The sequence below is a fragment of the Aptenodytes patagonicus genome, chromosome 4, assembly GCF_965638725.1.
Source record: "Aptenodytes patagonicus chromosome 4, bAptPat1.pri.cur, whole genome shotgun sequence".
Lineage (NCBI taxonomy): Eukaryota > Metazoa > Chordata > Aves > Sphenisciformes > Spheniscidae > Aptenodytes > Aptenodytes patagonicus.
The window spans coordinates 52,195,419-52,222,467 of NC_134952.1; the positions used below are offsets into that span (position 1 = coordinate 52,195,419).

Genomic DNA, 27,049 nt, shown 5'->3' on the forward strand with positions numbered 1-27,049 from the left:
GTTTTAATTATTTCTGGAGCAGCTGCAGATACTGCAATAAAAGATTTTAACATGGAGAAATGTCAAAGAGAATGAAATTTTTAAAAAAAGTACTTTGGGGCACAGTGGCCAACCGTTGGCAAGAGCAGCAGTACCTGCTACTCAAACAGTGGGAAATGGCCCAACGGTGCATGCCACCTTCCTTCAGCTCGCATCATCTCAATGAGCCCTTTGAATCTGCTCACTCTGCTAAATGAGCACGTAACTCCTTAATTCTTCACCTCCTCTGTTCATGGGTACGGACCGCAAGTGATGTATTTGCGGCACGAAGTAGGCAGACAAAAGCTGCCAGAAAACTGCAGTCTTATCTCCAAACAATTCCACTTCCTTCTCACAGATGTTTACATTAAAGCCAACTTGCTACTTGACAGAGGCAGGAATTCCCTACCCTCCCCCTGCCCTCTTACACCCTTTTAACTTGCATAATTCAAGCTGGCTTATCATGTATAAAACCTGGGATTATACAACATTTTGTTTTGGATTTGTTTGTACTTGTTGAATTTGTTCTCCCATGTTAAACACGGAAAACAAAACCTCTCTGCAAGTTTCATACAATTCTTGCATTCCTATTGCTCAGAAAGGCCAAACTCATCTGTCGGCAGCAACAATGCACCGTGGTGGCTATTTATGGTACCACCAAACATACATACAGAGGATGGGGAAAAAACCCCTCTCTCAGGACAGGCACAGCATCCTCTCCACTGACTGTACGTACCGTGAATACATATGTATATGACTTAGTGTATCGTGAATACTTCAGGAAAATAGACGGCAACTAACAATAAAAATTATAAAGCCCTCTAAAATACCAACACATATCACCACACTTCAGCACCTACGCCAAGGCAACACCTGGGTTCAAACTATTTGATTTGCAAATTTCTTCCTGAGATTCAAAAAAGGAAAAAAGACACTGGCTGGAACTAAATATGAATAATCACTTTTCTCCACCACCATTGACGATTAAAGAATGAACACAGGTTTGGAAAGGAAGTCTCCTGTCAATCATCATTACAGAAGTGCTTTCTCCTCTTTCTTTCCTTTTCATACTTAGCTGCACACCAAGTAATTTTCTCAGCGTATAAAGCAACAAGAGAAGAGGATCTGTGAACAGCACCAGAGAATACAAGATGTAAGTGATCTAGATAATGGATTTTATGAGGATGTGGCTGTGTCTGCCTCCTGAAAAGCAGTTATCCCTTGCCTCACTGCACTGTCATACGCAAATTAGATACTATTTTTTTAAAAAAAAAAAGAAAAGATCTTGCCTGGTCTGATAAAATCTGAGGGTTTTTAAGATGCTGGAGTTTTGCTCAATACCATCAATGTATTCCCACAGTGTTTACTAAATTACGCAATAATTTCCCCCTGGCAGAAACATGAAATGCAAAGCAAAGATATCATCAGACTGAAAAGTAAAGGATGTACTTTTCAAAATACCACCAATACAAAATTTAAAATGTCATTATTTATGTACACATACATGCATTTTTCTCTTTAGAGTATCTGTGCACATAAACATCTGCAATTACAAGTGACAAACACCGTGGAAAATCTCCCCCAGGCCAGAAGATTTATGTGCACACATGAAATAAGCAAGTCACATGTAAATAGAAACCATATTTGGAAACTGTAGCCCTTCATGTCCAAACAAAGCAGACAGACGATTAAATAGGCCCTGTCCAAAAGAGCACAAATGGGAAGAAAGAGCAACTAATATGTCAGAAACGTAATTTAGTAAAAGGGGAATCCTCAGAAAGGGGGTAAGGACTAACAGTGACTTTCCAAGGCTGCTACTCAGCCCTGTATCACTTAATGCTTTTATCAATGATCTGAAAGGAAATGTCAAATAATACTGGTGGTTCTTTTTGTATGTATGTTGTGTGCGAGCAAGCATTAGAAATTTCTTTACAGCCATGTAAGAGTCAAATCTGGGAACTATGTGCAAGATGATGGGTCCTACTGGGGGATACAACGTCACGCCAGATCAGCACTTCTATACAGGCTCTGAGTGACTGGGCAGTTAAAGGAATTAACGTCATCCTCGGAGGCATCAACATAGATATTGTGTGGAAAAGGTGTATTATGTCTGTATTTCCTACTGGGCTGGTTGCTACAGAAGACACTGATCAGTTCAGGAATTCCCATTCTCAAGCAAGTTGTGAAAAACTGAAGAGTGCTCAGACAACCCATGAAGGGAACGCAAGAACTAAACCCCATACGTTTAGTGCTTTTCAAAGAAAACAGCCTATGCATGCAGGAAACGTTAACATTTGACCTAGTACTCACAAGCTGAACAAGATCCAATGGCTGGGAGTCAAAGATAGACAAATTATGACTAGAAATGAGACGTTTTTAAATGGTGATGATAACTAACTACTGACACAATTCATCAAAGACGATGGTGAATTTTTAACGTTCTTACAACTTACAGTTGCCTCTGTCCAGGAACGCCAAGCCTTAGACAAACTGCCCAGATGTAATTTGCAGAATTCTGTTACTCATTTTCTTAACTAATACTCCTCTTGTCCAGAAGAGAAGCGGGTTGCTCTCAGTTGACTTCATTTTACCCCTTTTATTTTTTGCACTGGCATAGAAATACAAGTTTTGTTGGCATATCCATGGGGAATATACTGGTTTTTTGCACTGTAGCTCTTCTGTTCCTTCCTGCAACTTGGAAACCAAATTACCTTTTAAACGAAGCTAGTTAAAATCTATTAAGGAGGAAACATATTCCAGTATTGTTCCTTAAACTTGCTGGGACAGGAGAAAGGTAAACATCAAGCTGAAAACTTCTCAGAGCTTCATGTTCTCAGAATTCCTGATCTCAGCCAACAGATAACATGCAAGCACATTTCCCATTGAGAGGGACACCCCAAGCTCCCAGGAGACCTGGATTAGCTGCTGTGGCTGCTCTTCATTAGGCAGCAGTGTCCTTTGCAACCACTGCCACACCCGCCTGTCAGCCGCTTTAACTTGTTCCAAAGGACTCTCGCCCCATGGGATAGCCCAGAAATTTTTTCTTGGCCTCCCTCCTAGGGAAGGGGGAGGATTGGGAGTAGGTTCCTAAAGGGTTTTCTGGGAAAGCATCAAGTAATGAATGGTTGTGCCAGCTAATCTGCTGTGGGAACCGGGTAAAGCATGCTGTGCAACAGGTCACTAGGTTCTTCATTTGCACCAGTTAGTTCAAGTGCCCGAGCATGGGAGAGCTAGCAAACAAGCAGGAGTCCGGTCGCATACAAGTTATTTCCAAAGCAGGCTTTTTCCAAAGCTCTGCTAATCTAATGAAATTCTTAAATATTAATGTCTAATGAAATTTCTCCCACTCCTCTAAACTGTTATTTTTATAAAACAGTCTGCACAAAGACCCTTTAAAAATTCAGCTATTTCAGACCAATGAAAATGTTTGCCATAGAAAACACTGAAGAAAAAGCATTCATTTGTCAGCAAAAAGATTCCAAAAATTTTTAAATGAGCCCTTGGTACTCCCTGCATTATTTACATTCCCTACCAAAAATGTCACTGGTTTCACACTTTCCCACCTTCCAAAAACATCCTTCCAATCCTCTACAAAATTACTATCCTTTGAACTCCATGCCTCTGCACCCACCATGTTTCCTGCTTTCTAAAGCATCTTAAAGTGAAATGCTTGTAGTTCACCCTTAGCCTTACGAAAATAACAACCATATCAGAAGGGGCTGAGCAAAGTGGAGGAGCAGGCCACACCATTCACGTTTGGTGCACGCAGCTTTTTACTCCACTGAAAGATAAACTGCTGTCTGTATTGGCAAGGGATGCAGTCTGGCAGTTATCCTCCAGAAAAACCCTCTAGAAATAGCTCCTCTTCTTCAGCTAATGACGTGACTGAAAGGAGTCCTTCCTTTGCACAAATGCCCCAGCGGCCGGCCCGGCTCCCGGGAGAGGTGGTGGGAAAACATGACTTGGCGGGAGAGACCGACTCTGGCTGGGAGGCACTAAGAGAAGAGCGAGCTGGGTGAGAATAATTCCATCTCTCTGCCTAGAGCTGGAAGATGCATCTGCCACGGAAGCAAGGGAGATCCTGGCTAAAAGACAACTCTGACCAGATCTATTAAAACCTGACTGTATTTGACCGGAGCACAGCCCTCTCAGGCCAGTCCCAGGGCTTTTTCCTGCAGCCAGCTGTGCGTACATCAAGAAACACAAATTATTGTTTATGCGCAGCCAGATACAACGATGCTGGGCTCAATCAGCGCAGCTCACTGCTGTGCCCCTCATTTGCAACATCAGCTTTGAGCCTAACCACTCTGTACGTGTCCAGGCTGTGCAAACATGCTCCTATCCTGCTGCAGGCCAGTCTGAGCAATGTTAGGACTGGCACAAGGGGATACTGAAGGGAAACAAAAGTTCAGCATAAGCCTATGTTTAGTAATCAGGAACATTCAGAACAAGAGAAAGGTCTGTAAGCTTGCAAATTCCCAACCCACCTTCACAGTCCTGGGAAAAATCCAAGTTTTTCTACTCAAGGGGCATAAATCTTATTTTCTGTGATGCTCAGTAGCCCTCTCAGAATGGTAGTCACTTGATTTTTTTTGCAATTTGACACTTTCTGGAGTGTCAGCGTGGTTTTTTTTGAAGGAAACATCTATAAATTCTATAAAACATAATGCACTGTTAGCAGTGCTCCCAAGAGACTAATCGTTTCATGGTGGTCAGGTGGTTCCTAACCATAATGCAGGACAATAAAAATGTTATTTTATTAGATATTAATCCCTCCCTATATGACACAAACTTTCTGAATGCAGAGAGCTTGGAGAATGTGAAAGGGCCTGAGGAATTGGTGGTGGAATCTCGTTTCCAGGAGTCCTGTCCAAGCCTTAATGACTGGAAGTCATTAACGTCCAACTGGCCTTTGGTAATTTCTTTGCAATTACCTAGTGGCCTCTCTTTGCAGTCACCCCTAGTGCAAATACACTTCTTGCAGCAGGTGCAGAATGAAAAGGAAAGCTTTGGTACAGAAAGGGAACTATCTTCACACTTCCTAACTGCAACCCTTTCAGGCCAGGAGGAAGGCATTGAGCCAATGTGAGAAAGTGCAACTTGTAGATAAGCAGTCAGCAGCTTGGGATCACATTCCTCACAACAGATAAAACGAGAGGAAATCTCTCATGGCCATTGACCATGAAAGAGGAGGATTTTACAACACTGAAACAGCTCAGAGACAAACAGATGCAAGCAAAGTGACAAGAGCAGTGAGTGACAACCCTGCCCTGCCACCCCCAACCTTTCCGTATTAGACAGCCAGCTGACCACTTTGATTAACAATATACATGTGTGTCATGGGAAGTCACAGCTGAACTCCATCAGCCTACACTGCAACATGCCGAACACAACGTCCAAATGCACAGTTCTTTCAGCTGAACCGGGAAATTGCAGCAGCAAGCAAGCCCGGCTGAGAACTCGGTGACCTCTGCCTGCTGATCTTCCTGCGGACTGCCTGCAGGACGCGGGCCCAGGTTCCCTCTGGGAAGCCGCACAGGAAGGAGTACCTCACAGCTTCAGGCGGTAGAAAACTGCTTGCTCTGCAAAGCTACTGGAAACAAGGCACGCTATGCTGAACCTCCTCAGCTGAACAATGCACCAGGCACTTCAGGAGACAGGCTAAGGAAGCTACAGGAGAGGGAACTACTCACTTACTGCAGTAAAAATAACTCAAGTCACAGTGCAGAGGCTCTGACTCTTCCCTAGTTGCTAGTAAGACAGGTTAGCGATGGGTGCCTTGGTTTTTGTAAACACAAATATTAAAAGCACGAAGATTTCCAAGTTTGGCTTAAATTCCTTATTATCCACTGCGTGTTCTCCTGTAAGAGGTCACCAATCCTTTTGTTTGAAAATTAATTCAAAATTGTCACAGATGTTTGCACCTTATTTCCTACAGCAAAAACTATTATCTGACCCAGCTGGTATCAGAAAGCCACCAGCCTCATGAGATGAAGGGACTTTCTCCTCACAGCAAAAGCAGATACAAAAAAAATGAACAAGATGACAAAATACAGAATCCTTCTAGCTGAGAGGGCAACGCCTGAGATACAGAAAGGGAGTCAGTTTTTTTCAGCTTTGTTACTCAATTGCTGTGAACTTACTGTAGTCCCTTTCTGGTTTCTAAGGCTGCTGGATGCTGTCCCAGGAAACAGGAAAAGCTAATATACTTGGCTCAGGGTCTGAAAGAAGAACTTTTGTTTCCATATGCACATTATGGCATTGAAGTGCTGCTTTCTACATCTAACAGTCATCAGATCTTTGTTTCATTTATGATTCTTGTTGCTTCCAAGATGAACCTCCACTTCTGTGGCACAGGTCAGGGCATCAGATTCAAAATGTTCTCCACTCCACAAGCCACAATTTGTCACCAGGTAAATCTTGCATAGGGAGGCAAAGATAAGATGGCTAGAGGTAAATAGGAAGGTTAGAATAGTGTACTGGACAAAGTCTAATCTAAAGGAGTAACCTGTGCAGGGTGGAAGACAGAGGGCAAATGCTTGGAAAAGTAAACTGAAATCCACCCAGGTGACTTGCATGGAAAAAAGAATCTACATAATTACATGTTTCTTGGCTATAGACAGGGGAGAAGAACCCAGGAAGAGCTGAGAGCGCACCCTGACTTGCCATTCACAGTCACCTACCTTGGAGAGACACATAAATCACATGTCTTTGTGGCTGTGTTTTTAGAAAACTGAATACTGTTCTTAACAACTCATTATGTAAGGCAGTTCCTACTGCCAGCATCTCACAATGCAAGAAAGAAGGGAATTGATTGCATAGGAGGGTGGAGACAAATGTACTCTCAAAGTTAAATGAGTCAGCTTGGAAAAACTAACTCAACACAACCTAAAGACAGACAGTGACAAACAGCAACAATACCTTAAAAAGTCCTCTCTGAGGGCTCAGAGCAGGGCCCACCAGAGGCTGCTGCCGAACGATGCGGAAGGCAACTGCCCTCACCACCTCCCCACCGGTCCCCAAAGGACCTTTGCTCCTTTCCTGAGCACTTTTCTCGAAGAATCCATGGCTGTCGGAGGGCAGCCCTGCCGGCTGCCTGGCTGCAATCCCTTATGTAAACCTGGCAGCAAGGCTCCTGAGTGATAAGGCAAATTATTACTTTGGATAGGGACTGAATGTACCGGCATGACAGACTTCAAAAACAAAAAACCCCCAAACCTAAACAAAAATAGTCAGCTAAGCAAACACCACCAGCCCCCCTGTTTGATTTGTTCTGGCACCCAAGTTCTTATCACATGCCAGAGAATAATGGTAAGTTTTGGCTTGCCTTAGTTTTAAACCGCAGCTGCTAAAAGGAAAGCCAACAAATAGGGAAAGTGTTTATAGTAAGCACAAACTTCTCAGTGTACAAATACATGTGTTTTCATACCTCAACAATTAACAGCGAGAACATACAGTGTCATTAAGAGGGTGCAGCAGGGTACATTAACCCACCCCTTATTTTAGGGAGGCTACTACAGCACATGATCCCTTTATTTGCAGGACATAGGCCAGATGTAAGGATCTTTGTGAACAAAAGGTTGATATAAACAAACCTTCTCTTCGAGAACAAGCACATGTTAGAAAGCCAGCACGGGGTATCTGTACTGGCAAATCTCATTGCAGCTGTGACTGCAGCCACAAACAGGAATTTATTATCTTTGGCACACAAAGACATGTCTAGAAAGTACTGGAGAAGGCGGCTTGCTTACTGAACGACTGCCGTGGTTGCTCTAACCTTTGGCTCTCAGGAACTGCACAATGTTTTTCACAAAGTTTGGCTGCCATACACGCACGCATTCCCCAGCACCTGACCACTACTAGCAAGGAAGGGTACCCCGTCGCACTCCTTTGATCAATATTTCCACCTAGGGAACATGCACAGAGCCTAACAACACTGCAAACAGCAGGGTCGCCTCCCACTGAGGGATCCTCCTTCAGAACAATACCAGGACTGCAAAGAGATGGAGCTCCAGCAAGTGCTAGAACAGCCATATACAACAGCAAAGCCTATTTCAGCACTCTTTCCCAGGCAAAAGATCCAGGGTCGTGACAAGAAAAGTCTGCAGACAGCATGCACCTCTGAGCCAGCATCAGGAAAGACATTTCTGCTCACCATCAACAATCCCCTGCCTCATATTTTGACTGCAGGGAGCATTTTCCCTCCTGCCTGAAGGCTTGTATATGAAGTTTCTTTGCTTGTATATGAAGTTTAGCATGAAAGGCTAAGAGCGGTGCTTGCAAGAGGCCCTCCTACCTTTGTATCCACTTAAATCTTAATATATCCTGCCCCTGAAGTAAAATCCATTCGAATCTGTTATTTGAAGCACTTGAGTTTTAGCACCTCTAGGCACATCCAGAATCACTCCAGTTCCTACTGCAGTTATGTATGCCCTTTCTGAACCAGAGCTTTGAGCAGACTTTTTCCTTCTAGACAGTAGAAAGAAAGAGGGACCCAAACAGGGACTCTGAGCTTCACAGAGCTGCAAGCCCACCCTAGCCCCCTCTCACTGAGGGTCTGGTAAGGCCCCAGGGAGCCCCATTCCCTCCTGCCTACACCCTAGTCCCAAAGCTGCTGCCTCCCCCAGCTCCTGAGGTCTGCAGTATGGGTCTTGTGGCTTTCAACCAGGTAAAGATAAAGTGTGTGTGTGGTTCCCAGGGTCCGGACGTTTGGCTGCCCTACTCTGCAGCTCTTCACGGGAGCTCTTGCAAAAATGAGATAAGCCTCACAGAAATATGTAACAGGCTACATATTGCCTGCAGACTTTCATCATTCTTTCAGAGGACCAGTCTCTCCTCTCCTGCCCCTTCCTTTCTTTCTTTCTCCACTGTTTTGGGATTTACTCAAAGACTGCATTACAGGTATATGTTTTTCTGCTACTGCATAATTAGCAGTTTGCCCTTGGCACACAGCTATAATGAGGCAATTTTCTTCAAAAGAACACATGCATTATGTGCTACTGAGGATTATGGGTACCTGTAGTTAATCCACCTATTTTGGTCAGAAAAAAGAACATCTCAACTTTACAAGTACCATTTTCTTAAGATAACAGTTGTGAACAGAAGGTGATACAGATTTTATGTTCTGCAATATGTTTTGACTGCAACTGATATTTCACATATTTCAAATGACAGTAGGACCTTCAAAAAATTCCTGTGATGAGGAATATCATACCTGTAAGAAGGCATAACATGTCTTTCAATATTTAAAAAAACGGTAAGCCATTCTAGAAGACACAGTCAAAACTGTAGCTGCTACTTAATACGCGGATCTTTGTTTTAAGTCAACTGTATAAAGACACATACTGAGAGGTGTTTTAAATAGTATCAAAAATTATTAATCAACCAGAAGTCTCTCATTTTCTCCCTGAAGACCTCTGCTCTAAAGTCAAATGAAACTGATTGAAAATTTATCGAAGATTACAGTGCTTGCTGGGGGGGGCTTACAGGTGTAGTGTGTGTCGTTATTTCTTCACTGTTACACTTGTGAGCCTGCTAAAGGTGGAGTTCTGCAGCTACCGTTCTGTGTAGCCCTTCATCCTCTTCTAATCCACCCATATTATGGTATCTGAGCATGGAAAGGGAACAAACCACAGGAGTTTTCATGAAACAGAAAATAATTATCATTGCCAAGAACAACCTTTATTCTTTTCTAACAAAGATCATATGATAGCTGAGCAGATACAGTCATTTCACTAAAATGTATCTGATAATTGCATGTAATTAATGATACCATTTATTTAAGAACTGTTAGTACCTTGTGACACAAAACCACCCAACAAGAATAGCATCGTGTTTGCAAAGCACTTTATAGTCTAGGTCAGATGCCACAGTCTTTCTGCTGAAAAAGGTGAAAACTCCTAACGTAGCCTTGCACTGAGATAATACCAGGTAATACCTCACTGTAGGCTTAGATTACACAAGAGTGACACAAGACTGCCAAAAGCATGTTTAAAACCACTCCTGATATATCAGATACTACATTAATGCCAGGGAATAGGGGTTTTTGACTGTTGCACAGATAGCTGTCCCCCAGGTGCGTTAGGTCTGCTAGAGACCTCTCTCCCCTCTTCCTCTTAGGGGTGGTCCAGGGCCTGCTCTCCATCCCATCCTGCCCAACAACCTGCCATCCTGGAGCTGGGTAGAAAACAGCAAGCGCTACCTGCTCCTCCTTCAGCAGCAGCAGTAGATCACTGACAGAAAAGTACTGGAAGCTAACAGCAGTGCAGATACTCAACCCAATTAGGTAAATACGTACAGAAGTGTGATACAGGACAGAAAACTAGGGCATTCTTGAACAAAATGGGATTACAAGAGAATTAATTTCTACAGCTTATTAATTTCCCAGATAAAATTAGAGATACAGACATCTTTCATCTCAAGGCCTGAGCATGGAGGCTTCTGCTTAATTACAAACACACCTCATTTGGTGCTTAATGTCCTGTGCCAGTATTGGCCCAACTGTCCCATATTTCAACAGTACTCTTCTAAGGAATTACACATTGATGGGAAAGTATGAATTCCTACATCAAATAATTACATCTTTTGGGGAATGTTCTCCTAAAAGAATCACAATTTTTTGGGGCACCTCATGAAGTATGTCAGTCACACATACCTTCCCAGACACAAGACTCAGCAGTCCTTTGTTTCAACTCTCGAGCACTTGATTTCCCTTTATACGTCGCAACATGTAGTGGAGTACAGCCAGGGGCACGCTCTCTGCCAAGCTCCAGCATACCAGTGCAAGAGGCCGTAACTTCTCACCCAGCCCCACCTGCTTGGCCCCGTCTAGCTGTATTGCCTTCTCAGTTTTGCCAGCTGACCTGCTTCGGTAATTGCTTCCTAACTCATCTCAGTCAGAAGGAGCTGGATTAATGAAGACGTGTAAACAAACCTGATGTCTTCTGGGCGCAGGCTTGGGGACAGTAAACCGCACAGCTGACACAGCTCGAAGTTAAAGAGCATGTGTGCCTGCAAGGGCTAGAAACCGGATTTGACATCTACGCTTCACCACCATCATTATGATTCAAAATCTGGTGTTAGTGCATAATTTCCTAACTCGTCCCACCGTTATTATGAATCAAAATCTGTTGCTAGTGCATAATTTGCTAACTCGTCTCATAAGCTGAGTGCTGTCTGTCTGTCTGCACTAGTGCTGAGAATAGCACCAGTCTCCTGCTTACACAGTGAAGTCACTCGGTTACGTGTCTGGCAGCACTGCCTCTGCTTTGTGTTCTGCGTTGGTATGCAGAGACACTGCGGTGTCGTGTTTCATGACATGTAAATAGCACTATTTCCCACATTAGGCCAACCCCGTATTTCAGTAGCATACAGAAATTTCCCACAGTAACCTGAATCCTTCATGTGCTGCACTAGACACAAGAAGAAAGGGAATGACAGACTCAATTCAATATCCTGAGAACAATGAAAAGATACTGGTTCAGTCTGATGTTCAGGGAAGGACTTTACAAGAAACCGAATTGCCCATTACCTGTTCACCTCATTGACAAAGTGCCAGCAATCAAAACTCAAGATACTCTTTTAGACAGATACTCTTATAGCTGCTCTAGACAGATAGACTCTTATAGATACTCTATAGATACTCTTTTATTCTTTGTCTTGTCTGAACAACGCTAGTACTATCATCATTCCTGCCAGAAAGATAAAACCCCTCAAAAGCCCCTTCCTTTTTGGATTGAGAATGGGAATAAAGTCAGCCATCTGTTAAGACTTAAACTGGGCAGATCAAATATGCTTAATTACTCAGAGGAGAAACCTTACATTTTGGTTGCATGTTGTGCTCGGTGTAATTTCTAGTGCCCGATCTTAGATCAGTCCTGTCCATCTGCACTCCTTCACCAAGCAGGCCACCTTCATATGCTTGAAAATTTATATTGGAAAGGCAAACTAAAGCACACAGCTGGCTTTGTAAGGAACCTGTTGGAATGTGTGGCTTCCACAGGGATATGCACATTAATTTGCCTTACCCCCCAGCATACTGACTTTGTAAGCATCAATGGAAAAAAAAGTGTTCCAAGCGCTCAGAGCTGGAGGTACAGAACAAAGAAAGAAACAAAGACAAAAAAGGAGCACTAACCTGGAGAAAAATGCATCACTGTTAATGAAGGAGATTTCATCTGTTAAATCCATCTCCTTCCAACATGAACTGTCTGTTAATCGGAGGCCGACCTGAGGTGTTCCATCTGACAGGCCTGGTTGTGGCACTAGGCATGTTTGGCTGGATCCTTCCATTGTGGACTTTGTCATCTACAGAAGCAAAGAGAGAGAAAAATGAAGCGTGAAAGGAAGAGAGGGCAGAGCAGCCTTTTCAGATAATCTGTACCAGAAAGACATTCCATACCAGTGTACAAACAGCAAAGAATATGACAAGGTGCAAAATAAAAATATAAAATACATATAAATCAAACGTTCTGCTTGATAAAGACTATTTAAACAAAAATAAAGGTGTGTCTATTGAAAGAACAGGGGCAAGAGTGAAATTAAAAAAAGGAAGGTAAGTAAAATAAAGTTATTTTCTGTATCACAGAAGACAGACTAAAAAACTTCCCATTGAATTTGCTTCTTGACACAACTGGAGAAACTGATGGTAAAAGCAATTACACACCTCTTCTCAACCCCCCTCCCACCCTTTTTAATGGCAATTGATGTCAGCATGTGCCCTGGAAGGAAATTTCTCAGGCCGTGAACGTTCTGGATTGGTGTTCTTTGCCGAGGCAGCCAGGACACAAAGTTGGAAGCTGGGCTCCCTAAATGCAAGACAAAGTTTCCAAGCATCACTGAGCCCATCTACAGGAAGGCCAGGGCTCTTGCTCTGACCCTTCAGCAGAAGCACACAGAACGTAAAAAGAGACAGTGCTGTGTCAGACAGGCGTCCAGTATCAGCAGCAGATAAAGGATGCTTAGGGGAGAAGGAGAGCAAGTTCGGAGGTCTGCCCCTCATGCACTGCCCCAGCTTTTGGCAGTCTGTGGTTTCGGGCTTTTTTTGACTTGGAGGTTGCACTTGGTTCACTGTGTGTAACAGCAAACATTGAACCTAACCTTTGTGATTACGTCTAGTTTTCTCTTGTGTTCACTTCTATCTTTAGCCTTTGCAAGATCCTATGGCTGGGAGTTTCACAACATTGTTACACATTGATTAAAATTAAAAAAACCCCACCTTCTATTTTAGATATGGTGACAGATAATCTTTCCCTTGTTTTTGAATTATGAGACTTTGCAAATAATTGTTCCTTACCCACCTTCCCCATACCATTCTTGACTTTAAACTACTCCGGTAGTAGTCTCTAATCGGACAGAAAAATCCCAGTTTATATAGTCTCTCATTTTACAGAAGTCATTCTGATGCATTTGATCCTTTTTGCCGCTTTTCCCTACACCTTTTCACCTTCTACTAAGTCCTTTTCGAAATGTAGCCAGAACTGCAGGCAGCATTGTATGTGTAGGCAGATTTAGTGGTGGCTTCTTATCAAAATCCAACTTTTTATTTGCTTTCGTGATTGCTTACTGAGCTGACAGCTTTGTGATGTTTCTGCAGTATCAGATCTCTTTTCTGAAAACAATAGCTAATTTGGAGCTCATCAGTATACACATTTATATAATTTGTGTTTTTTTGTAGACATTAGTTAGCATTTTGTGACAGAAATTCAACTAACCATTTTTTCACCTAATACAGAGTAAATTAGGAGCCTTCTGTAAGTCCCTGTAGCCAGCTTTTAGTTTTTCCTACCTTGAATAATTTTCTATTATCAGCGCATTCAGTCTCTTTCTGGGCCATTATTGAAGCAGTGGAATAGCACACATTCCAACAAAGATCCTTGAGAGACTTCACAGGAAACCTCTCTCCACTGATAAACCAAGCATATATTTTTATTGCTTTCTAATTATTAATCCATAAAAAGTCTTTCCTTCTAGTCACAAGACATCTTTGCTTCTTTAAAAACCTTTGATAATGCTATCAAAACCTTTTGAAAATTCAAGTGCACTACATTGACTATACCTATCCACATGCTCACTGTCTGCTCTGTGACAATTTTTTCTCTAAGGAAGTAATTCTGGTGCCTCCTAATGACTCTAATTATCCATTTGTTTATTAATTCTGCTGCCTGCTATAGTTTCTACAAATCTGCTGGACAGTAAGTCAGACTTTCTGGATCACTCCTGAACCCTTTTCATACCTGGCTTACCCTAAGATTTTTTGTAAAATTCTTGGTTTTACCTCTGTTTCATAATGCTTTGTTTCGCTCACAGTTGTTTTCTAATACTTTGTGTGTGTTGTAAAGTTTCATGGGACAGAAAGCTGCTTCTTACTGAGCTCTGAAGAGAATAAACTGAAAAATAATACGTATATCGGAGACAAAGGGAAACCAGAGAGATACGTTGAGAGAGCTTCCCAGTTTCAGCCTCTGGACCACGTGCCCTCTGTGAGATCCACCTTTGGATCCTTCCTTTGCCTCATTTCCAAGCCAGCATTGCTGGCTTCTAGCAATACTCTGTTAGCCCATCACCTGTAGCTGTCACTGACTGCTGACACCACGGGAACTGGGCACACAGCATGTGGACACCAGGCCTTGGCTCTCAGCTGCTACAAAATGGCAGTGGTGCTGTGATTTAAAAGGGGAAGACCGTGTCTGCGGGGAGGACGGGAAGCAGGGAGCTACACATTGGGAGCATTACAGGAGGGAATCACAATGGGAGGCAGCAGGGCCTGGGATCTGGAGGCACCGGCTCACTGAATTCTGCTGGAATGGCTGTTAAGCCTTTCTTCCCCACTGAAAACTTGCAGTCACTCGTTTAGCTTTTCTGCAGCTGGAGGTGACCGTTGTCTGTCGTGCCTGCACAGGGACATCTCTCACCGTGGCATTTTGGTGCTACTTCACCACCACCTGCTAGAGCTGATGCCATGCACACCAGAAAAGCCAGAGTAACAAGAAATGGTGACTATACATATGCACAAACCTCTAAACTAAAACAGTTCCTACACTGTCCTATTAGTACTTTACAGAAGCGTATGTGGGTGTAAGCAGAACAGGTAACTTCTATGTCGTACCACATACGCCAGCAGTCATCGAAGCCTGGAAAACAGCAGGAAGCCAGCCTTTCCACCCCTACCATACCGTGTGCATCCTGATTTTAAGAACGCAATTAACAAAGCTAAATAATTTTGCTACCAGGTACTGCATTTGTAGAATCTGCCTTACCCAACAAGAAGCACTAGGAAACAGGCAACATCTGTCAAACAGCATGTATCAGATTCCCTCTGTGCAAAATGTTCATGAACTTTACACTGATTTACAGAAGCTCCTTATACCGGATAATTCCATAAAAACCCTATTTATTATTCTGGTGCTTTAAAAGGGAAAAAAAAAGTTTTGGTACAGTCTCCAATTTTTCTCATTTTCAGGCAGTAAAAGATCACTTGGATGCAGGCACTGCCAACAAAAGGCATGCCAATCACATACAAGCTCTGCAGGAAAATTCTGTTTGAAAGATCAGATTCAAATTTAGGATTACCATTGCATTTTAGGGCACTTAGAAATCATTAAGAAGTGTTCTCCATCTTCTGTTCCAGATGACCTATAAGCTAGTATTTTGATAGCTTTGGAAAACAGTATCATAGCATTGTAGTTGTTTCTTTAGCAATATAGTCTACAAGTAATGGCAACTTGTATCTGAATTAAACTCGCATTTACTTTCTTCCTGTGCGAAACTGCTTTCAGTTGCATCAGTATAAAAAGACACATAGGAAAAGTATGCCTTGAACTCACATGTATTAAAAGTTAATAACTTTTTCATTTAAGTAATGTCTTTAATCCTTATTAACAATAGGAAGGAACAATGTTCACTATCTCATTCTACAGTTTTCAGTGACCCTGTGAAAAAGCCACCTGCACAACTATCGTAACAGCAGCACTTCACTGGGGTGCCACTGAGATGAAGACATGCCTGTGGGTAGACAGAGACTTCTGTGATTTGAATTCCTCACAAAGCAGATTAAAGAACTACGGACAGAGGCATCTTAAATGCTTTTTGGGTGGTGGAGGTCTCAAGAGAAAATTTTTTAGCAGATTTCTTTGTTCATGGACATGCATATGTTTCATGTGATGAAGTCTGAGAGAACAATACCTTACAAAGTGAGGACAATACCTTGCAAAACAGCAATGCTATAGGTTATTCATTACCAAGACAATACTGGGAAGACAAGCATATTTAGTTGTTAAATGATAGAAAAGAGAAGAAAAAAAGGAGATGAACACTTTATAAAGGATATTCTAATTTTCTCCAATGCACCCCTTTTTGTGATCAGCCTAATGTGCAACCTTACCCTCTGAGGGATGTGGAGGATAGCCAGTGAAACCCCTGGGAGGGCTGTTACAAAGGCACACAAGAAATCTGCAAGATGTTCAAGCATTGGTTTAAAAGGAAACTAAAAAAAGCCCCTACGGAAACTTGTTGCATGTTGTAACACATTTCTACAGGCTGTACCTTGTTACACTCTGTACCAAGTACTGTAGGAGGTTTGTAGTTACCTGTGCAGCACACCTTCATTTGCATTTTGCCTCCAGAGTAGGCAATCCACCCAATGACAAAGAAAGATCTAAGTGAGGTTTATAAAGCTCATAAGCGGAAGAATCCCCCCCATTCCCCAGGTAAGGACTACCCTTAACTACAAGGCAGTTGTTTTCAGCTCATAATGTTCTTAAAAAATATTAACAAACAGAAAAGAAAGCCACTGCCTATTCATTAAAATACCATCTTGTACAGCAGCTGTTTTGCTTCTCTCAAGAAGACTTTTGGAAACAGTATCACGCTTTGTGTTTTAGCTCACAGCCCTTCACATTTGGCTTATGCCGCTTTTAGTTTTTTTTTCCCTTCAGATTTAACAACAATCATCAAGCAAATGTTAACCTGACTTCATTGCTTATCTGTTTGATCACTGTTATGAAGTCTAGTTGGAGGCAAGTAACTACCCTTAATGATCTGGATAATGGGGCAAAGTGTACCATCAGCAAGTTTGCGAATGACACAAAACTGGGAGGAGTGGCTGACATGCCAGAGGGTCGTGCTGCCATCCAGAGGGACCTTGACAGACTGGAGAAACGGGCTGACAAGAACCTCATGCAGTTCAGCAAGGGGAAGTGCAAACTCCTGCACCTGGGGAGGAACAACCAGTACATGCTGGGGGCTACCCAGCTGGAAAGCAACTTGGCAGAGAAGAACCTGGGAATCCTGGTGGACACCAAATTGACCATGAGCCAGCAATGTGCCCTTGCCACAAAGGCGGCCAACGGTGTCCTGTGCTGCATTAGGAGTGTTGCCAGCAGGTCAAGCGAGGTGACCCTTCCCCTCTACTCAGCACTGATGAGGCCACACCTGGAGTGCTGGGACCAGTTCTAGGCACCCCAATGTTGTACAAGAGAGACATGGACATACTGGAGAGAGTCCAGTGAAGGGCCATGAAGATGATGAAAGGACTGGTGCATCTCTCCTCTCAGGAAAGGCTGAGAGAGCTGGGACTGTTCGGCCTGGAGAAGAGAAGGCTCGGGAGGGATCTTATCAAAGTGTACAAATACCTGAAGGGAGGGTGTAAAGAAAATGGAGCCAGGCTCTTTTCAGTGGTGCCCAGTGACAGGACAGGAGGCAATGGGCACAAACTGAAACACAGGAGGTTCCCTCTGAACATCAGGAAACACTTTTTCACTGTGAGCACTGGCACAGGCTGCCCAGGGAGGTTTTGGAGTCTCCATCCATGGAGATATTCAAAAGACGTCTGGATGTGGTCCTGTGCAACTGGCTCTAGGTGATCCTGCTTGAGCAGGGGGGTTGGACAAGATGACCCTCAGAGGTCCCTTCAACCTCAACCACTCTGTGATTTTGTAATTTCCCCTTTGACATCCTCATCTATCCAGCAAATGGACTGAACATATGAATTGCTGCGTACTGAGATGCCTAATGTGGTGTGGCATGTGTCAAAGGAGCATTTTGTCCCAGGCGAAATCTAACCAGTATGGTCTGCCAAAGAGAAATCTATAAATCTTTGTAATATATGTATATGTATAAATGAATAAAAAGCTTCACTTTGGAAGACGACACTAATAAATCCAAGGACAACCCCAAAGAATAGGGATGTTTTGGTTGAAGAGCAAATAATATGACGTTTGTCTCCTAAAAGTTTTTTTTCTGGCGAAGCTTAACCTCAAACTGCATTTGACAAAGATCAGATTCAGCCTGAACCAGGTACGTTGTGGGCTGTTACATTATAGTTACAGGCTGTGGCTGCTGAAAGCATGGGCTATGCTGATGTCTGCTACCCTAATTTAAAATACATGTTCATTCTCAGCTAAATACAAGTAAAATAGTATCAGATGCCACTGACGATCAAAGAGACCATCCCAATAAAGGATAATCAAAACACCAAAGAGCAGACAACCACAAGGAATTACTGCACCACACATCCTGCATTTGGCTTTCAAGTTTCGCTGTCTCAGAAAGTTCAGATGCAAGGAACTGCGTTTGCAGTTTTAATAAAGATTAGTCAGTTTTAATAAAGATTAGTCAGTTTTATGACCAGTATAAACATACATCATGATGGGTGTTGAAGAAAGTGCAAGAAAACCTTTCCCCTAGAGGCACAAGCTGACCAGTCAAGGTGGCATCATCCCACACATACCACTGCCAAGATTCTTCATAAATGACTGGGTGCATCATAGAGATGTTTCATCTCCCTGTTAGGTGTCAGAAGTTCCTGGGTTCAAAGATCAAAGATAAATATGCCATATATTCTAAAGATCTGATGTGGTATGGTGACTCCCATCTTTGTTCTTGAAGAACAGGGACTGCTCCACACCAAGATGAGTCTGGAGAGCTCTGTGCATATGCATTGACATGGAGTAAAGATACAGATCCTTAGCACAGGTCATCCTGCTTTTCTGAGTACCTCACTCATCTTCTCAAGGAGGAAAAAGAAAAACTTCCAACATCCCAAGCTACGCATGAACACATAAATAATTAGGACAATTCATACCCATTTGAGTAAGTAATTATGAAGTCTAAATGCAGAACTTTTGGAATAAGCTAGCTGTGAGTTTATATTTAAATGTCATAATTGAAAGGATGATAAAGATGTTTCCATATGGTTATCATCAAAAAACCAGGAGGTATTTAAAACATATACAGCACATTCTTTTATTTAATAATGCATGAACATAGTACTCTTCCAGACAAGAGAGAAACCTCACTCAAAAACTTCCTTAATAAACAAATGGTACTCAACAGTTGTCCACCAAAACAGAGGTCCATATTACCTTTTGAAGGGCTTCATATTTTGTCAGCCTAGGGCTCTTTCAGCTTAGAAGTTATGTATATCAATACAAATATTCTACAGAATAGAAAAAGGCACATTTCTTTGCAAAAACCTAGGCATGGCGGAGCGATGCAGGGAAATTTAGAATGTTGTTTTCTTTCTCACCCTAGTCTCAATTTGGCTAGCTGTCAGCACAAACCTTACATGTCAATCTATCCACTCATCAGCATTACCTCTGCTTCATGAATGACTGAGAAAGGGAGACCATTAGCCAGATGTACCTCTTGCCTGACAGCTAACCAACCTGCTTCAACCAGTTCTGTCCAGTCAAATAACCAGGGAATGAGCCACCTGCCAAAGTTACCCAGGCTTGGTATTTGGCCACTGATACCTCTTGAAACAAATATATTACGTTCACTCCATTTAAAACACCAACTATTTCAATGGGATGTCTACACAAAGCTGTAAGCTCTCTACCAAGGTTACTTAACGGTAATGACAATGACAGTGAATTATATCAGGCCTTGCTTGGAGATGCAGACTTTTGCTGGAGAGTTTAGGCCATCCTAAGTTGTCCCAGAGAATCAGGTGGAAATTCCTGCTGAGACAGCAGAGCCCTTCAAGTCATTCAGTCACTAGAACAAGTATTTATGCTGTACTTGTGTTGTTCTCCGAAGCTTCATAGTGCAGCCAGCTCTCACACAACACCAGCTTCACCACCATTTTATTGCAGTCAGAGACTTCTGGGATGAATCTGGATGGGATGACTCTCCTGCAGCTGTGAGGACCATGTATCTTCCAGGCCCAAAGGACTTTCAAAGGCAGGGATAATTCTGCAGTGAGATTTTTCAGTTACATTCCTCTCACACTTCTTATATTATTCTCTCACTTTCTATTCCTATGCTCCAAAGGAGGGCCTGATTCATTATGTTACTGGCCATGGCACAGAATTTCTGTGTGTGAGGAGCAAGTGCCAAAGTCATGGTTTGAATGCTATGTGTACTACACTAGCAGGAACAAAGATGTCAGAGAGGCTGTGGAACATCATCTAAACATACCTGAACTACGCTGGCATTTTTCTCCATAATAGTAGAGCTTAAGGCAAGGGAAGAGCTACAGATGTCATCTATCTGGACTTCTGTAAGGCCTCTGACATGGTCCCCCACAACATCCTTCTCTCTAAATTGGAGAGGTATGGATTTGATGGGTGGACTGTTCCGTGGAGAAGGAATTAGCTGGATGGTCGCATCCAGAGAGTAGTGGTCAATGGCTCAATGTCCAGATGGAGATCAGTGATGAGTGGTGTCCTGCGGGGGTCTATATTGGGACCGGTACTGTAAAGATCTTCATTACTGACATGGACAGTGGGATCGAGTGCACCCTCAGCAAGTTTGCAGATGACACCAAGCTGAGTGGTGTGGTCGACATGCCAGAGGGACGGGATGCCATCCAGAGGGACCTGGACAAGCTGGAGAAGTGGGCCTGGGTGAACCTCATGAGGTGCAACAAGGCCAAGTGCAAGGTCCTGCACCTGGGTCGGGGCAACCCCCGGTACCAATACAGGCTGGGGGATGAAGGGATTGAGAGCAGCCCTGCCGAGAAGGACTTGAGGGTACTGGTGGGTGAAAAGCTGGACATGAGCCAGCAGTGTGCGCTCGCAGCCCAGAAGGCCAAGCGTATCCTGGGCTGCATCAAAAGAAGCGTGGCCAGCAGGTCGAGGGAGGTGATTCTGCCCCTCTACTCTGCTCTGGTGAGACCCCACCTGGAGTACTGCGTCCAGCTCTGGAACCCTCAGCATAAGAAAGACACGGACCTGTTGGAGCGGGTCCAGAGGAGGGCCACGAAAATGATGAGGGGGATGGAACACCTCTCCTATGAGGAAAGGCTGAGGGAGTTGGGGCTGTTCAGCCTGGAGAAGAGAAGGCTCCGGGGAGACCTTATTGCGTCCTTTCAATATTTAAAGGGGGCTTATACGAAAGATGAGGACAGACTTTTTAGTAGAGCCTGTTGTGATAGGACAAGGGGTAATCGTTTTAAACTAAAAGAAGGTAGATTCAGACTAGATATAAGGAAGAAATTTTTTACACTGAGGGTGGTGAAGCACTGGCACAGGTTGCCCAGAGAGGTGGTGGATGCCCCATCCCTGGAAACATTCCAGGTCAGGTTGGACGGGGCTCTGAGCAACCTGATCTAGTTGAAGGTGTCCCTGCCCATGGCAGGGGGGTTGGACTGGATGACCTTTAGAGGTCCCTTCCAACCCAAACCATTCTATGATTCTAAGTACTTAAGCCTGGACTGAACTTAAAGCAAGAGAACAGTCATCTTTCGTAAGACTGCTCTAAGTGCTAAAAATGGGCTTGTGCTCAAATACTTGAAGCGTAGATTCAGTTCAGAAAGTAGTAAAATGTAAAAAAGTAATTAAAAAACACCTTGACTCGTCACTTCACCTATCACCTACAATATTGATTTTAAAACCACGTAGGCATATTACAGCTGAGAAGTTCTTATCAAAGAAAAAATGACTCATCATCCTAAATTACTGACACTAGGAGACAAAGATCAATAGTTCTGTAATTCTTACCAGGTTTAGCAGAGTCAGCACAGATAACATAAGCAATAACACATACTTGCAAAATCCAGTTCCCAGCTCTCTTCCATACTCAGAACTAAGCCCCAAATCCTTCCTTGATTAACTGCCACACTGAAATCATAAAGTCACGATGAATGCAGTCATCCTTACAATCTGCAGCTGCCACTGCCAAATTTGGATTTCTCTTACTCTACTTGTATTTTTAGGCATTAGATCACTAAAATACCTCCTTTGTACTCCGCCTTACTCAGATATCAAAGTTATAAATTTGATGTAATCCTAAAGTGTATGAAACTTGAAAGTTCAACCAAGTTCTGATGTTTTATGCAAATTCCTGTGTCTTAATGAGGACAAGACTCTTTGCATTCAAAGAGCCGAGTATTATCTTCCTTTAAACCACACCACCACAGCCTCTGTATTTGACAGAAGCCACTGCAAACAGCAGAACTGCTTAAATTCTTAAAAGTAAACACACATTTAAAAACTTCGTTAACACTGCATGATTCCAGAGGTAAGGAGCTAGCAAATGCTCTCAGAAAGCCTATGAAATTCAAGCACAGCTATGCAGCTATCACATTTCTACTTCTAGAGTTAGTTCACTTGTCACTGGCTGTGAATCCCATAATTTTGTTTCAGTAAACTTTCTCAAAGTTAAAGTCCTGTCTCTATTATAGGCCGGTCAAAGCCCATGGACTTCAAATTGTACAGGAATTACTTGTGTCAGACTTAGGACCATTTTCTTGTTTGTAACTGCTGTACTGAATTTTGTCCGCCTTCAGTGAAGTTTTAAATTAATGCTGTAACAGCAAGGTAATTACTAATGGTGTTGCAGATATCCAAATCACAATAAACTCATTGTCTCTAAGTGCACCACATCCACAGAGCTTATCTAAATGAAGAGCAGTAGACACTTATTTTACTTATTAAAGTTAATAGACAGGATTCTGAACATAGACTGAGATGCATTAGGATGGTAAGTTTTCCCCAGTTACTTGTCTACCGAAACAAATTCCTTGAAACTTTAGAAATGCTGCCGATAGAAAAGTCTGAAGAAAAAGAAATCTGTAGAATATGGGTGAGTCTAGTCTAAGGCCACATGAAACCGCTCTAGGAGACTGCACCTGTGGCTTATCAGAGCTGTTTAAATTATGATGTCTCAGTGGATGTATTTGAGCTTGCTATTCACTGTTCTTTGTACGAGCAAGATGAAAAGGAGATGCATAGAGGAATCAGTTCCAGCTACCCTCATCTTTAAACAAGTCTACAGAAATGGGGCATCCCAGAATCTGCATACTTTGGTTACATAATTCAAATCCCTGCACTAAATTTAAGGCATCAATGAACATGACTGTAGTGGTACTTACTCTGTGGACCACATACTCTTGCCCCGGCCTCCAGCTGCATTAACTGGAAAATGTTTAATTAAACTTATCTTCCCAGACTTGCTTCCCAAACACTAAGTCAAACCAGCCTACTCAGTGAATCCCCTAATATAGAAAGGCATAGGAAGGGAGAAGCCCTATGCATATGTCTTCACTTCCCAGTGTTTGCCCATGCTACCTGTGTTTCCATACTTAACTTATTTAGACAGTCACTATCTCGGTTTGAACTGTCCATATATGACTAAGAAGGCTAGACTTAATGACAAGTAGAAGCTCCCTAAAAGACTTCAAGACTGACCCCATTTTTTCCCCATTAGCTCTATTCCCTAAGACATATCATATAACTTACTGAATCATTTTGCCACCAGTGAAAAAGGCCTTTTACTGTAAACATGTTGCTGCATGGTATGTAGAAAAAATAAACCCAATACAAAATACTTCGATAGCAAAGTGGCCGTTTATTATGACCTGGGACAACTCTCACATTATTGATATTTAAGGAAAACAAAATTTGCCTGTTTTCTCTGTGCAACTGGCAATTCCAAGTATCAAAGCTGTTGATTAAGTGCTTTACCAAAAATAACTGACACTCCGGTGCTCAAGCAAGGTCTGGATGAACAGTGAAAAAGTAACGCTGGAGACACTTCTGCCAGGGCAGATTCAGTGAACAAATTCCAAAGTCTCCCTGAAGGCTAAACATAAAAATTGTACACTCCAGAAAGATGTAATTTGAACCCAAAGCTATCCTGTCCTAAAAACATTCAAATTCAAGAAATCAACCCAGGAGTAAGACTATCTTCAAACCCGGGACTCTCCATGGTACACAACAGGAGGTTATTGGAGTGAACCAGTAACACCTTAAGGCCCCTTTTCTGCAGGAGGCCAGGTGCGTTTGCCTGAGGAAATCCCTTCAGCCTCCTACCCTGTGCAGCTCTACAGGCAGCTTTTCAAAATGCTGCAAGCATGCAGCATGCATGGGATGGAGGCCAAAAAGCAACAATTTGTATGGGCCTCAAGCCAGAAGATACAAGAAGCTCCCAGCGATCACCAACTGCTGTGTGGCATCTGTTTGTAGAAGGACACCTAGCACCGGCAATGTTCTGAATCGGGGTGGAGAGAACTTTCTCCAAGCAGAGAGGAAAGAGTGGGATTGATGTAGACCTCGAAAGTCAGGGTCTGCAGGTGCGGCAGAGAATAGTAGCCTGCAGCTGAGCACACAGCCAGTTCACTGCAAATTGAAATGAAACGTTTAAGTCTCTGATTTTGCACCCATCAATGAGGAATCTCAGCGAAAGGTATGTTGAGGGCACCCTGATGGACTAAAAAAAAAAAAAAAGCTCAAAAGCAAAACAAGCATGCATGCCTTCACATCAGGGAGATATACTGCCTAGTTTCAAAGTAATATACAGGAAAAATTACATAATAACAAAAATACCTCTTTCTTCTTCTTGAGGTTATACCAAATTCCTTATGTGTATGTTTTCCGGGGCGATATGAAATAATCCTCTCTTGCACTCCTTCCTAGAGATTTCCATCGGCTAATGGTTTGGCACATACTGTCTTTGTGTCACAGATGGTCTTAATGCACTGAGAAAGACTCTAGCCTTTGGTATTTTTTTTTTTTTTCAGTTTCTCCTTTTAAATTTATGTAATTACTTCAGCATACAAACTGCTGGTAACCTAAATCTGCCCCATGTATAAGCCTGGTTCCACATATTCTTGCAAAGTCACTCTCAAATTCATTTTTGAACTCCAAGGACCTCAAACTCCTTCTCAGCTCCTGTGTCTGCACTCCCAGGCAATGCACCAACACGTCAGGCTGACTGTATTTTCTCTTATGCTCTGGGATTGAGTCTACACATGTGTGAACATCACCATCAAGTATAAAACAGGGACAAACCAGCCTCATAGGTAAAACCAGCTAGCGGACTGTAAACAGTATTTACCTTCTTTTCCTTTGCATTTCTGTTTCACATATGGAGACTGGAAAGATGGATCTACTGTTGCTTGGCCACAGCAAGTAACTGAGTATTTCTTATGGCCTTTGCTCCATACTGGTGGCTATCCTTCAGCTTCAGTATTTTTAAGCCGTATCAAGCACAGTAGAGATGCTGATGAGATATCAGGCATCCTGCTATCTCAAATTACCAACTGAAGCTTTGGTAACGAGTCCCAAGGTTGCTTTCATAAGCAGACACCTTCCACCAACCAGGAATTCTGTCACAGGCTCTGATAAAGGCAACTGGACACTATGAGCATCAAGAATCAGCTTAAGCCTCTTTTGGGCATGCTTAGGTGGGGACAGCACTACAGGTCAAGCAATTACTGCTGAACAGTTGGTCTGTACCAACTCCTTCTGTGGACATGTCTAGCCCATAGTCAGATGACCTCTGTGCAGCAGCAAAGCTTATGGCCTCTTGAGAAACATAAAAATCAAGTCTCAGTCGCTATCCTGAATGTAGAGTCAGAGCATCCCCACAGACAGCAAGGATAACATAAGTATTTGTATCCAAATCTTAGCGTTCTCACCTGACTACAGAGACACTGCTCCTCTGGGAATAACTTCTGCCTTTCATTCACTTGATTTCTTTGGACTCTCCTAGCTTGAACAGAAGATGTATCAAGAGTAAGAAGCACAAATATGGCCAGGTGATCACAATCAGAGGAGAGATGCAGGAATGAACTTAGAAGGCTGACTATAGTGAAGATTTCTGTTTTCAATTTCCCACAGGGCAGACTTTCTGCTCATGTCTGTATCCAGCTGCCCATTCAGAACAATAGTGAGAGCAATAAAAATTATAGAATCATAGAATCATAGAATCATTGAGGTTGGAAAAGACCTCTAAGATCATCGAGTCCAACCGTCAACCCAACACCACCATGCCCACTAAACCATGTCCCTAAGCGCCTCATCTACACGTCTTTTAAATACCTCCAGGGATGGGGACTCCACCACTTCCCTGGGCAGCCTGTTCCAATGTTTCACCACTCTTTCAGTAAAGAAATTTTTCCTTACATCCAATCTAAACCTCCCCTGCCGCAACTTGAGGCCATTTCCTCTCGTCCTATCACTTGTTACTTCGGAGAAAAGACCAACACCCACCTCGCTACAACCTCCTTTCAGGTAGTTGTAGAGAGCGATGAGGTCTCCCCTCAGCCTCCTTTTCTCCAGGCTAAACAACCCCAGTTCCCTCAGCCGCTCCTCATAAGACTTGTTCTCCCCTCACCAGCCTCGTTGCCCTTCTCTGGACACGCTCCAGCACCTCAACATCCTTCTTGAAGTGAGGGGCCCAAAACTGAACACAGTATTCGAGGTGCGGCCTCACCAGTGCCGAGTACAGGGGCACGATCACTTCCCTACTCCTACTGGCCATACTATTTCTGATACAGGCCAGGATGCCATTGGCCTTCTTGGCCGCCTGGGCACACTGCCGGCTCATGTTCAGCCGGCTGTCGACCAGCACCCCCAGGTCCTTCTCTGCTGGGCAGCTTTCCAGCCACTCTTCCCCAAGCCTGTAGCGCTGCATGGGGTTGTTGTGGCCGAAATGCAGGACCCGGCACTTGGCCTTGTTGAACCTCATACAGTTGGCCTCGGCCCATCGATCCAGCCTGTCCAGGTCCCTCTGCAGAGCCTTCCTACCCTCGAGCAGATCAACACTCCCTCCCAGCTTGGTGTCGTCTGCAAACTTACTGAGGGTG

At 43.1% G+C, this 27,049-nt stretch overlaps 1 protein-coding gene across 11 annotated transcripts in view; it reads right to left on the reverse strand.

Moving 5' to 3' along the window:
- FAM13A (family with sequence similarity 13 member A) overlaps positions 1 to 27,049 on the reverse strand; it is a 142,212-nt gene that overhangs the window by 68,867 nt on the left and 46,296 nt on the right. For all 11 annotated transcript variants that reach the window (XM_076336754.1, XM_076336748.1, XM_076336752.1 and 8 more), the window contains one exon: positions 12,155 to 12,324. In XM_076336754.1, coding sequence (XP_076192869.1) covers positions 12,155 to 12,324 — 170 coding nt within the window. The remainder of the gene's footprint in view (positions 1 to 12,154; positions 12,325 to 27,049) is intronic.